Raw genomic sequence first — 13,996 nt, 5'->3', positions numbered from 1 at the left:
TTAAGTGAGTGACAGCAATTTCCCTTGCAATTTGCAGATCTGTTTTTATTAATCACATAAAAAGAGAAAACAACAAGAAAGCTACAAATGAGTGTGCTCGATTGTGAGATACCCGCTACCCATTGTGATTAAGAGCGGTATTAATTTTTAGATATACCAAATTAATACTTCTAAGTACTAAAAATATACCCAATAGCAATATTTGGTATATTTATATGCCCAAATGTATCATGGAGTGTAGAATATACCAGATTGTCAATCAAATTAATTTACCACAAAAATACTAACATTATACCAACGAATATATTTGGTATATTTATATGGTCAAATCTACCATGTAGTGTAAAATATACCAGATTGTCAGTCAAATTAATATACCACAAAAATACTAACATTATACCAACGAATATATTTGGTATATTTATATGGTCAAATATACTATGAAGTGTAAAATATACCTGATTGTCAGTTAAATTAATATACCACAAAAATACTAATATTATACCAACGAATATATTTGGTATGATATATTTAGTATAACTTTCAAAATATACGATAGAGTGAAAAATATACCATATTTTCATAAAACTATGGTAGGAATCATAAAAACTTAGATATTATTATTGTATATGCTGTCGCAAGAATATTATCTCTATCTATTATACACTCTTAGATTTATGTGTCCATACGGACAGACAGACAGACGGACATAATTAGATCTTCTCAGCTGTTGATGCTGATAAGGAATATATAGTTTATAAGATCGTAGTTGCCTCTATCTTCCTATTACATACATTTCATAGAAGCACAAAGTTATAATACCCTTCTACATTATAGATACCAGGTATAATAAAGCAAAAAGCAAAAGTAGAGTTAAGGGCAAACAAGTTCAATATCTTCATTTCTTCACTAAAAATATCCGCACATGTGAAGAACGTGCGAAGCGAGCAAATAATTCACATAGATAAGAACGAGAAGAAGAGAGAGTGAAGAGGTGAGGAGACGGCGGAGAAGGGTCAACCGAGGGCAACAGAACTGTTTAAAAGTAGAGAGGAATTGACTTCGCTTGTTGGCCTCATTATCATCGTATTCGCAGTATAAATCAAACTCACTTTCAATCAAATGACAAATTGCTTTCCGCTACCTTTCTCCTGCTCAATTAGCTGGCAGTCAGTGAACTCGTCGACAACAAGATTATGCATTTTCCCCTCCACCACCCCTCTTCAAGCTACGCATGATTGATTTTTGGATACAATTCCCACTCAACTATATATATAGAAAAGACTCTGTGTTTGGCAATTTGGTTCGATGAGTGGCAAAAGCGAACGCGTAACCCGCACAATCTTGACTCGCAAATCAGCAAAAACTCGAAATCAAATCAATGGCGATTGTGCAACAGCTAAAATTGACACGCTTAATGCATTCAGCATGAAGCAGAGCAGAGTGGCAACTGTTTGTTGCATGCCACGCATCAATGAGGTTGAAGAATGTCATTCATTCTGCTTTTGCTGTTGCTGTTGCTGCCAAACAAATCGAGAGTGGCGGGCGGGCAAAAGACTTATCGATTTGCAATGCGATTCGTTTCGATTCGATTCGATTGTTGTCAGCAGTTGCACTTGAGCTGCTTACGACTGTCAACAACAACAACAACAACAACAGCAATCAGGCAATCGAGCAAGCAACTCAAGCCAATTGCAATCCGATATGCAAATGTCTAACTGTTGCGATTCGATTCGATTCAATTCGCTTTGATTTCATTCACCAACAGGGTCAAGGTTGCAGTTTGTATTTTCTTTGGAAAAATAGCAAAATGAAAAGCGTGGAAAACTTCCACAGAATTTTGCTGCTTTACAAATTAAACAATGATTCATTCAGCTGCTATTTATTCAGTTTTGTTGTAAGCCAACTTACTTCTTGCTTTTGCTGCCTTATCAAACTGTTTAATGCAAATGCTGCTTGTAAATTAGCGAAATTAATAAAAGCTAAATTCAGCTGCTTAATCCATGCTTAATTCATTTCACTTAAAGTTTCCCTCAGCTTCAGCTTTGCCTTTGCCTTTGAGCTTTGTCAATTTACCTTTCGCTGTGCACACTTTGACGCTGCTGCAACTTATCAACCTCATCCGCATCCGCCTCTGCATCCCCATTATCATCATCGTCCTCGTGCTCATAGTAATTGTAAGCCGGAGCTGCAGCTGAATACATGAACATTGCTGGCTTTTGGTCTGCTTTGGCGGCTGGCGAATCCTGGCGTACTTCCAGGTGATTCAATGTCTGAGATTTCTCTGTTGCACTGCCCCAGGTCATTTCATTACCATAGTCAACAATGTTGTTGTTGCTGCTGTTTCGCAAGAATCCAGCCAACTTAAGCTCCAGCAGCTCCTGCGGCTGTTGCTGCTTCTGTTTTTCCATGCTGCTGTTAATAGAATTTTCCGACTGACTCGCTGCACCCAGCCAGTTCTTTCGCTCGTGCCAGGAAAGCGATGGGCGACGAGGCGTCTCTTGCTGTTGCTGTCCTGTGGCCAATTGCAGTGCACTGTTGTCCCTTTTGCTAAAGCCATACTCTGACTCAATTCCATACTCATGCCCATTTCCATTCTGATTCCCATTCTCATTCCTATTGTCCATCGCATTGTCTGAGCGCCAGTCATGGCCCATTGAATTGCAGTTAACGCCATTGTATTGTTTCATTGCTGATTGATTCCTAGTCATTGGCAATTGATTTATGCCTGCTCCGGCTGCTGTTGCTGCTGGTCTATTGCTCCCCAGGCGTATGTTCTGCTCTCCCCTGATAATCGCCATTGTTCAAGCTCGCATTATTCCCATTGTAGCCCGCAATTTGTCCCATGGAACGTCTCAGCTTGCTGCTGCTCATCAGCAGGTCAGTCTCCAGCTTCTGTTCCTGCTCCTGCTCCAACTCCGGCTTCGATTGTTGCCGCTCCAGGCAAACGCTGCTCTGGCTGCGCTGTCTCGCCGCCTTCCGCTGGGCCAAAGTTGCCGGCGAGGGCGCAAACAGACTTCGTATGTTGGCATTGCGTTGAGTGACGTTAATTTCAGTGCAGCTGCCGCTTCCACTCAAGCTGCCTCTGCCAGCGTCGCTGCCTCGCTTAACCTGAATAATTGTGAAATGTTTGCAATTGGGGTTTTCATTGCTTTTTTAGCTGGGAGCGGCTTTTGTTCTTGGCCGTTTAACATTGTTAATTGGATTGGCTCTGGCTCTGGGAGAAACCATGACGCTCAAGGCGATTCATGCGCAAAGGAAGTTGAGCAACAAACAACACGAGTTGTGAGTTCTTTTTTACATTTTGTGTTAGTAGAAAAACGCAGCTAAAGAAGAGACTGAGGAATGATAACTCGGCAACGTCAGTGTCAACGATAACGATAACAATTGTTATAAGCAAGGCGAGCGAACGAACAAGGAACGAGGAGAAAAGGACACGTGAAGAAGCTAAGCCAACTTTGGTCAACTCAATGGGCAAACATAATCGGATGAGTTATTTGTGGAACAGTTTAAGCGACAGCAACGAACAGGAACGGAACGGAAACGGAAGTACTTACACTGCTTGCCAGCGATATCCTTGAAGCAAGTGACATCGAAGAAGACGTCGAAGAAGAAGAAGTCTCTGGCAACAATTCAGAGGGTCATCAAGTACCTTCTATGCACACTCTCTCTATCTCTAGATGGATGTCTCGTATGGATGTGCTGTGCTCTGTATTCTTGAAAGCCGGCTCAATCTGTTCATCCGTGAAACACTGAAACTGGCAATGCCAAAACACACACACACACAGACAGTAGCGAGAACAAGAGAGAAATCAGTAAAAGACTCGCAAGATAGATGGATGGAAAAAAGAGAGAGAAAATTTGAAACGTAAGACAGATTAGCATAAGCGGATAATTCTCGCAGCAATGAAATGGTAACAAAACAGCAACTTCAACACAATTGGGAAGCCCCAACTTTATGTGGCAAGCAGCATGTGGCATGTGGCGTGTGTGAAGCAACCAAGTGCTGATGCTAAGTAATTCTCAAATGCATAACAAACAAAAAGCTTGCACCGAAAAAGACAAAGCCACATTCCATTCCATTCAAATGGATGTCTGCTTCTTTCCAGGCATCTTCTTCTTCTTCTGTCTAGATTTACAGCATTTTCGCAACGGGATAAACGCATGTGTTTGGCGCCCAAAAGTATGCAGCAATATTTTACAGCCAGCTCAGACAAAAGCTGAGCAAAGCAAGCGAGAGCAATCAACGTAATCAGCTCAACTCAAAAGTATTGTTGCATCGCATCATATCAATATTTGAACTGCACTTGTAATTGCAATTGAGAGAGATTCCAGGCATTCACTCCGAGCTCTGCCTAAGCTGATTAGGTTTAATATTAGCCAAAGAAGAGTCGAAGAATGTTCGATTTTATGAAATGAAATGAAATTTAAAAATGAAATCTTCATGCACATTTTTGTTTGTTGGCAATCAGTCAGGCAAGCGTCAGTTTGTGGTTGTGATATGTGTATGTGTTTCGATCGGAGATTGCCAACTGATTCACTCAAGGTTCAGCGTGCCAATGATTGTTTATTTATCCAAGTAATGCTGCTGCTCCTCTGCCATGTTCCCACTTATCCCTAGTTTTGGCATTTCATTCACATTCACATGCAGCCAAGTTGCTGTGAAATACGAGCACTCTTTTCTATCTTTTTTTTATTTCGCCTGCAAAATAATCAAAACTGGGACACACACAGAGACACAGACACAGACACGAAGCAGAGAGTCAGATAAAATGTGAAACTGGATGGAAGACCTTATCTGATGGAACTTTACATCTGTTTGTTTGTCCCACAGAACGATGTTGTTGCTGCTGCTGCTGCTGCACACAAAAAATTGCATGTCAAGTGAAATTACTCGTTTGCTGTGGCAACAAATGGTGATAGAAGAGGGGGGGGAGTAAGGAGTAAGGATACGCATATGCCAGGCTTAGAGCACAGTGATATACGCAGACGACACTTCGATCTGTTCGGATATGTGGCTAAGAACGATAAATTGAGATGAATGTCTGGCAGTTTCTCTGCTCCTGTTGCTATTCTTTATTTTCTGTGATGTGAATAGAGTACATTTGCCTGCTCTCTGTCTATCGTGCTGTCCATTGAAGGCGACGCATGATAAACATTTTTGGCACTTCTCGATCGAAGGCTTTAAGATGTTGCCCAGCTATTGAACTGTGCGCCGTACGCCATAAATATTTTATAGTGCACTTCATAGAGCCAAGGGCCATAAAAAAAATGGAATCGAGTGGCAGAGAGCAGAGGGCGGTGCAACCATTAAAATGCAACACGCATTGCAATTGCGACGCATTGCATAATTTAAGGCGTTCGCGCACGCAGTCAACTGCAACAATCAGGAACAAGCCGAGGCTGACGTTGTATTCACGAGTTGCAGTTGCAGTTGCAGTTTGCTGATGTCGACCATAAAATATTCATTTAAAATGCAACATGCAACACTTTGCATGACGCATTCAACATATTCACTTCACCCACTCTAGGGTGTCACATGCAAATGCCAGCCTTGTGAATGTTGCATGCCCCGATGACAGCTTCAAACGGACAAATGAACAGTTCCCTACCCTATCCTGAACCTTGAACCATCCTCGCTTCTAATCCATCCTGACAGCAGGCATGATACTACTACGTGTATTTGGCCGGGGCTTGGCCTTTAAACAGTTTGCGATAACAAGCGGCATAAAACAAGGCAAACATAAACAGAAACCGAAACTGAAAATGCAAATGGAAATGGAAATAGGAACGAGCACTTACCAAATAACAACTGCCAACTGCTGTCAATTGGATGATGCCACTCCGATTGCTGCTGCTGTTGCTGCTGCTTGCCACAAATAAGCCGAATCATCAACTGCAAATAAAGCAAACACATGTTTAATTAGCATTTCAATTAGTCAAAACTGAAGCCCACTCTCTGATTTATAATTATGCTCAAATGTGAATTAGATACTCTCTCATATCTTTGAAATGATTAAGTAATTTCCATTGGATTGCAATCAATATTCAATTCGGAATCGAGCTCAAACAATAGATTTGACTTGTCAGCTGTCATTCGAATTGCGATTGCAGTCTGGTAATTATGTGTCTCTCTCTGTCTCCCTCTCTCTCTCTCGACGCCATTTGCTATGTTGCCTGATAATGCACAACAGTTGTTTGGCAAGAATACGCCATATTCGTCGATGGCAGACGCCATTATAATGGGTCGCATATTAACATTGGCTTTTAAAAGCAATATCACGTTTGGATATCCAAAGGCAAAGACGATGCAGGAAACTCTTGCCCTCTCTTGCCTCTGCAATTATCCAATTCACTCAGACGTGGCAAGATAGTTGTTATTGTCGTCATCGTTGATCGGACAACCGTGTTCCTCAGAGTATTTATACTTGCTAACTATAAGCTAAAAGGGTATTATAACTTTTTGCCTCAAGGAAATGTATGTCCTATAGTATTTACTTGTATATGATTCCTAAAAATTTGATTGCGATCTGATAAAGATTGAAAAAGTTTTTTAAGAAATACTTTTGTATTGTATTTTGTATTTTGCAATTGGGTCTTAGTTGCTTTGGCTAACGATATCTGGTATATTTTGTACTCTATAGTATATTTTGAACTATATCAACAAACCAAATATATCCGATGGTATATTTTTAGTATTTTTGGGGTATATTTTGTCGGTTATGGTATACCCCAAAATATACCGCAACAATACTGAGATATCCCGAAACCTTTATTTGGTATATAGATATATGAATATACCAAATATGGGATATTTTTAGTATTTTTCTGGTATGTTTTTGGTATATTTATAGAATGTAATTTATATAAAAATATACCGAATGCTATATTTGGTATATCGATATTATACCATATTCAAAATATAACTTAGAGTACAAAATATATCTGATTTGCAGAATATAGTTTTATTGCAAATGATTAGCGGGTATCTCAGAGTTGAGTACACTCAAATGTAGTTTTCTTACTTGTTTTCTATAAACGCAAAAATTTATAGCTGAAATAGCCATCGGCTGTGCCTAATTATGCTCTGCTGCCGTAACAATTTTGCGAGCTATAGATTCAGTTTGAGATTCACGATGTTCACGTTTTGCCTTTGCCTTTTGCCATGATCATGGCTCTCATGGCTCTTATTATGAGCCCAGCTAAGCCAAGCCACGTTTTGCACAAAAAAAAAGCGAAAATGCAGCAGCAAGAAAAGGGGGAAAACTCGAAAAGGGAAATTTTTGCTGTGCTCACGTAATTGAATTGCAGGCAGCCAGCTAAATTGGCATTTATTATAATAAAAGCAAATATGCAATTTCACTTTTTTTTTTGTTGTTGACTGTTGTCTAAAAACGTCAACAAGGAAGCAGATAAACTGAAGACAGAAAGGCAGAAACTCGTTTCAGCAAAAGGTGAGAGGATAAACGAGACGTGTCAAATAAGCATTTGATTATACTTCAGGTGATAATGGGACAGCAGTTAAAGAGTGAACTAAACTATACTCTAACTGCCACACAAAGTGAAACTCAAAGAGAGCACTTAATCAGCTTACGAGTAACTGCAATTGTCATACCCAAAAATGATGCTTTACTCGTAATGCGTGCAATCCTCTTAGAGAGTCAGTCTCTCGATAAGTACATTTTTAATTAAACGCACATTAATCTGATTTTCTTTATTAATAAATCATTAAATATGGCAAAGGGGTCGCTTGTTGTTGTTGTTGGTTGACAAACATTTCGAATTGATTGTGGGACAACACTCACTCGATTTCTAATACTCAACGATTAGTTTATTGGCCACCGCATTTATTTAGATTTCCAACACCGAGGATGCACCACAAAATGCACCGCAATCTGCATTTGATATACGAATGAATAATTAAACAGGGTATGCGGTAAATGTGCCTTATTCGTGAATGCAAAATATCGAAATTAGCGAATGCAAATAGTACACAAATCCCATAAATATTTAAAATGACAAAATGCCAACGTCAGAGAAATAATTAAATTGAATCGAATTGAATCGAATGGCGATTGCGACTGCTAAATTGTGTAGCAAAAATTAGAATTTTAATGAAATTAATTTATGCATAAATTATTATTAATTGAATGCTCGACCATTCATGCATTTTTCAGTCATTTACCGCTCTCTCTCTCTGTGTGTGTGTGTGGACTAATTCGATTATATTTATGCGAGCACGTCGAAAAGGATTTACTTTTGAATTTAAATCGCATTAGAATGCATTTCTTTGAACTCCCGCAAATCCCGAATTTATTTTAAGCCAAAGCAACGTTATCGCGACATCGATTAAATGGGCTAAATCTGTCTCTCTCTGTCTCTGTCTCTATCGCTGTCTCGCTTTCGAGTTGCACATAAATTTGGCAAATGCATTTATTTTCCAATTTTCAAATTACGAATGCGGTTTGCTCATTTTCCAGCTCGCATATTGAAAGCAATTATACCAAATAATTGCGTGAGTGTGTGTTGCCAACTCAAAGTACAGACAAGTATCTAGACTGAGTCGTTATTCATCTCAGACACAGAGACTTGTGGATACTCTACCAAAGAAGTGACTAATGAATTGTCTGACAAACACTGTAGTTCACTTTTAGTTAACTGTTTTCAATAGTTTACACGCTAACCAAGAGTAAAAGGGTCAGGCAGGAATATATAGTATATGGTATATATTCTTAACAAATACCGAATAATATACCACAAAAATACTTAAATACACCGAAATCCGATCAATGAAGGACTGATATACCAAATATGACTTTTGGTATATTTTAGTATTTGTGTGGTATATTAATTTGGTATATTTTAAAATATAAAATTTAATTTTTTAATGCAATACTATATGAATATACCAAAGATAGGCTTCGCCATATTTTAGTATATTTGTGGTATAATAATTTGGTATATTTTAAAATTTCAAATTATATATTTTTATTGAAGTATTATATGAATATACCAAATATGACATTTGGTATATTTTAGTATTTTTGTGGTAATATACCACATTTGGTATATTCTTAAATATAAAATGTAATTATTTGAATGCAGTACTATGAATATGAATATACCAAAGATAGCCTTCGGTATATTTTAGCATATTTGTGGCATAATAATAATAATAATAATAATAATAATAATAATAATAATAATTAAAATCATATATTTTTAATGTTGTACTATATGAATATACCAAATATGACCTTCTGTATGTTTTAGTAATTTTTCGTAAATATTTTAAGAATAACAACGCGCTGTGTTGCTTATATTCAGAATCGAGTACACTCGAGTGTAGCTTTCTTACTAGTGGAAAGAGTATCTCCGCTTTTACGCTCCTCACTTCAAGTGCGACAATTGAGTTTTCCATTGCGCCACACAGCAAACAATTTCCGCATTTAATTACATTAATTATAGGCAGGGATTTAGGGCTTTCGGTTTAGTGTTGCAGCATTGAACTTGAAACTGGTTGCAAATTGCCAAATGGCTTGCTGCTAGTGCCACAATTAGTTGCCATTTGTGAGGCGGGTGGCAACACTTTCATGCTCCGTCAATTGGTGGCGAAGCGCGTGAAATGCTGACGTTGTTGTCAACAAAGTTAACGCTTTTGCAAATTGTTATAATTGTGTGTGTTGTGTTGTGTGTTGTGTGTTGTGTGTTGAGTATGAGAATTAAACAAAATCCATTAACTCATAATTTTCTGCTATGTTGCACTCGCTGCGAATGCAAACAGCAACAGCAACGAGAGAACACACTGTCGACAATTGAGCGTTCAGTTTGTTAAGCCAAAAGGCAAAATTGTGCGCAATTTAACGGCAGAGCGCGCTTTGCCACACCAGACCAGAGACGAGAGGCCAGAGGAGAGGAGAGGCCAGACCAGAGACCAACAAAAGCGATGCGCACGTATCCGTGAAATATTGTGAAAATACTCACAGTATTCACAACGTTGCTCGTGCTGCCAACTCCAACAAGCAACAGCCAACAGCCAACATCCAACAGTAGCTACAGTCAACAGCAAGAACAACAACAACAACTTCGACTCCAACTCCAACTCGTACTCGCAGTTAAGAGCTGCCACTGCAATTGCGGCAACAAGAAATCTTTCCAAAAGTTGAGGGAGATCGCTTCAAACAAAATTCACACGACGTTGTCGTTGTTGTCGTCGTCGTCGTCGTTGTTGTTGATTATGGGAACCACTCAAAACGAGTTTTATTGTTATTATTGTTATTGTTGTCGTCGACTTTGTCGTTGCCGTTGTCGTTGTTTTTATACTTGTTACCCCATAAGGAAGAAGGGTATTATAAATTCGGGAGTGCAGGAACACAAAGAGGAAGTCATCTGAGTCACTGCTATTTTTTTGTTTGATTAACAATCTGGTATATTTGATACTTTTTAGTATACTTTCTATTTTATGGCATATTTAATACTTTGTGGTATATTTTGTACTTCTGGTATACTTTTAATGTATTACTTTATCAATATAAGTTCGGTATATTTAGGTATTTTCGGCTGACAATCTAGTATATTGTCTACTTTTGGTATATTTTTAATGTAGTACTTTTTTTTGATACACCATATATAATATTCGGTATATTTAATGTATTTAAAGTATCACTTTATCGATATATATTCGGTATATTTAAGTGTTTTCGGCTGACAATCTAGTATATTGTGTACTTTTGGTATATTTTCAATGTAGTACTTTTTCGATATAGTCTTTGGTATATTTAAGTATTTTTCTGACATTTTTAATTGGTATATTTTTGGAATATGGTATATTGAAAATGGTTAGCGGGTATTTCACAGTCGACCACACTAGATTTTAGCTCTATTTACTCTGTTGTCGTTGTCGTAATTTGACTGTTGCAAGTGAGCTGCATTGTGTGGGCTGCATTTACTTTGCATATGCTTTATATACAACTGCAACTTGCCTTTATTTCTTGCTCTGATGATTCACTTTTTCGCCACACTGTGTCAGTCATAAATCTAATGCTAATTAGCAATTCGTTCGAGCTTTTTCACAGCTAAACAAAAAGCGCTTAAATCAATCTCAGCGCAAGTTACTAATTAGCAAGTTAATAAACTCAAAAAGTGTAAAAAGTGTATTCACTAGTCGTATTTCCGTTAAACAATCGTTTTGTACAGGAACTAATTGAATTTGTTTACATTGCGCTTTGTCTCACACAATTCGAATTCACATTCGCGTGTGTTTTTGTTTTTTATTTATTAACTGTAAATTGCTGAATTAAAAGCAATTACATAATTTCATAACCAGACAAAGTCACACGTCAGCGGCAGACAAAACGACTTTATTAGCAACGCAATTGCCGTAAAAACTTGGTCCGCCCTTTGCTTCGATTTGATTTGCAACTTTAGCGGACACAATTTAAAATAAATATATTATGTGTACTTATTATAATTTTTGTTGTTATTCCGTGTGTGTGTGTGTGAGCGACAACATTGAGTTGACAGGGGAAAATAAACTTTTTCTTTCTTTCTTTCGGAGGGGAGAGGAGATTAAGTATACGCAGTGTCGCCAGCGTCGTCGGATATGAAGATGGAGATGACGATGATGCCGGCCGGAAACTAACGGAAATCATTAGACCCTGCACAAATGACTCGAAGTGCTTCTGCTTTTACTGCTGTCACACTCTCGTCGAGTACGATGGGAATAAAACGAAATTACGCAATAAAACTGAATGCGAGTTCATAATAGAGAGCCAAACTATAAAGCAAGTTTATATGCATATTTAATGATGATTTCTAATACCAAATAAAATGTCAAATTTCAGCATAGAAGTTGATATACTAGTTTTGCAATTTCATTATAATTCTTGGTATAAAATATATTTTATTTCTATCTTTTCCATAGTGCGTTGCTCTACGATATTCTTTGTATGTTGTGATATTTTCGTTTGCCCTTCGCACAAAAGGCAAGATGTGCCTTTAGAGGCATTATTGTTATTGTTGTTACTAGTTGTTGGCTCTCTGGTTGCTGGTGGCTGGTTGCTAGCTGTTGGTTGCTGGCAGCTTATGCTCGAAACTACTCAAATATCCGGAATCATTATTATAAGAATGTGCCAGGGCAAAAGAGAGGGCAAAGAGCGACAGAGAGCGGACGTACTGGGGACAGGAAGTAATTAGAGCAGTGCACATAATTGGTAAATTATTTGCGCAGCCCGTTAAACTCCTTGATGGCCGTGAAAGGGAGCTGCGATTTAGCTGAAACAGGTAGCGTTAATTACGCCAAATGAGTCGAAGTCAGCGGGGAGCTGCTTCGTGGTAATACATCACAGACAGCCAAGCGCAAACTAGGCGGGAACTTTAAAAAATTACCCCTAATAAAATCAGTAGCGCCAACGACAACGTAGCGTATACGCAATGTGACTGGAGAGAGGGGAGGGGAGGAAGAAGAAACGTTGCCCGTAAAAAATAAAAAGCAGATAAAAATCAAATTAACAAACGAAGTGAGCACACCAAAAAGAGGAGAAAAATGTTCGCACAAGTAAATAAAACTGCCCCAGCAGAACGAGAGTCATCTGATAAAATAAAAAAAGGGAGCTGCTGATGATGCTGCAACACCTGGAAAGCTGGGAAGCTGCTACAAGTCGCTCTAGCTTGTCGCTTGGACAGAACCAATTTATATTTATGTATATGCAAACATTTGTTGTTGCCGCTGATTGCGCGAGTGAAATGAATTCAGCTGCTGAGAAATGAGAGCCCAAAATGCTGACTGGACTCTCGCTACTGACTAACTGACTCGACTCAGCTCGACTCGACTCTGCTCGATGGATGGCAGGATAGCTCGCTAGGTGGTTGGCTTGTAACGTGTGTCGCGCGTTGGCAATATAAAAACCCAATTTAACAATGACCAAAAGGACATTTACAGAAGCAAAATTTAATGACGTTGGCGCGAAGATAAAAACGGGAAAAAGGAAACCAGGTGAATTAAATGAACACACACACACAGAGGCAGAGAGTGACAACGAGGCTGCTGCTGGCGAAAAGTGTCCTTAATCTGTTTAAAAGCCCAACGTTGCCACCGAGCGAGGGCATCAAAATTAACGACAAGAAATTTAAAATGTAATTGACAGGCCAACTGACAGAGCAACTGACACGGCAGCGCAGCTCGGCTCCGGCGGCAGTTATTAAAACACACACAACGCGTTGCGTATACGCAACGTGGGCCCGCAAAGCCGGAAACGAAAATGCAGCATTAAATGCAAATAAAGCAAAACGACAAAGGGAATGAGGACGAAGATGTGAACAAGTGTGGGTTGAGGACACTTTTCGCCGCCTGTGTTTGGCCGTTAATGTCGCTGTGAGCTGCTCGTAATTGCTCTCAGTGGAGGGCTTAGCCCTTAGTCTCGTTCTCTCTCTCTCTCCCTCTCTCTTTTGCCTGTTCATGTGTTGCTCGCCCAATGCTTTATTTGCGTTTATCGCGATCATTTCGGACGCCGCTTTCCGCTTGCTGCCGCTGTCCTGTTAATATGCCAATTTACATTTACATTATTTTTATTGCACCCGCGTCCCTCGAAATATATATTTGTCATATTCAATGTTGGAAAATGTGGCAATGAGTGTGCGCTTGTGTCAAGCATGTTGTGTGCTTGCGCTTATCGCATAATTGCATTGCACTCAAGTGCTGCGCAAAGTTAAATTTAAATGCTGCCACAAAATGGCAGAGAGAAGCCCAAAGCCATAACAATTAGAAGCAATTGCTACTCGCTGCCAACAGCGAACTGTGAACACAGGCGAAGCAGGCAGCAATTTCACTTTTCACGTGCAACTCGTCACTGGAGTGGCAACTAGCGGCGACGAGTGGCAACACGAGTGGCAAGAAGACTCTGACTACCGACGACCGACGACTGATGAATGACAGCTGCCTGGTGGCATCGTGGCATCATTGTAAAGGTAAACATTAAACGTAAATCTCATGGCTGCA

At 39.1% G+C, this 13,996-nt stretch overlaps 1 protein-coding gene across 1 annotated transcript in view; it reads right to left on the bottom strand.

Moving 5' to 3' along the window:
• LOC133835900 (uncharacterized) overlaps nt 1–13,996 on the bottom strand; it is a 73,359-nt gene that overhangs the window by 27,413 nt on the left and 31,950 nt on the right. Inside the window, 4 exon segments of the mRNA XM_062266061.1 lie at nt 2,077–2,813; nt 2,815–3,111; nt 3,558–3,758; nt 5,803–5,896. Coding sequence (XP_062122045.1) covers nt 2,077–2,813; nt 2,815–3,111; nt 3,558–3,593 — 1,070 coding nt within the window. The 5' untranslated portion in view covers nt 3,594–3,758; nt 5,803–5,896.

This window comes from Drosophila sulfurigaster, chromosome 2R (genome assembly GCF_023558435.1).
Source record: "Drosophila sulfurigaster albostrigata strain 15112-1811.04 chromosome 2R, ASM2355843v2, whole genome shotgun sequence".
Classification (NCBI taxonomy): Eukaryota; Metazoa; Arthropoda; class Insecta; order Diptera; family Drosophilidae; genus Drosophila; species Drosophila sulfurigaster.
The sequence above is the reverse complement of the archived record's forward strand: the minus strand, read 5'-3'. Positions and strand labels throughout refer to the sequence as shown.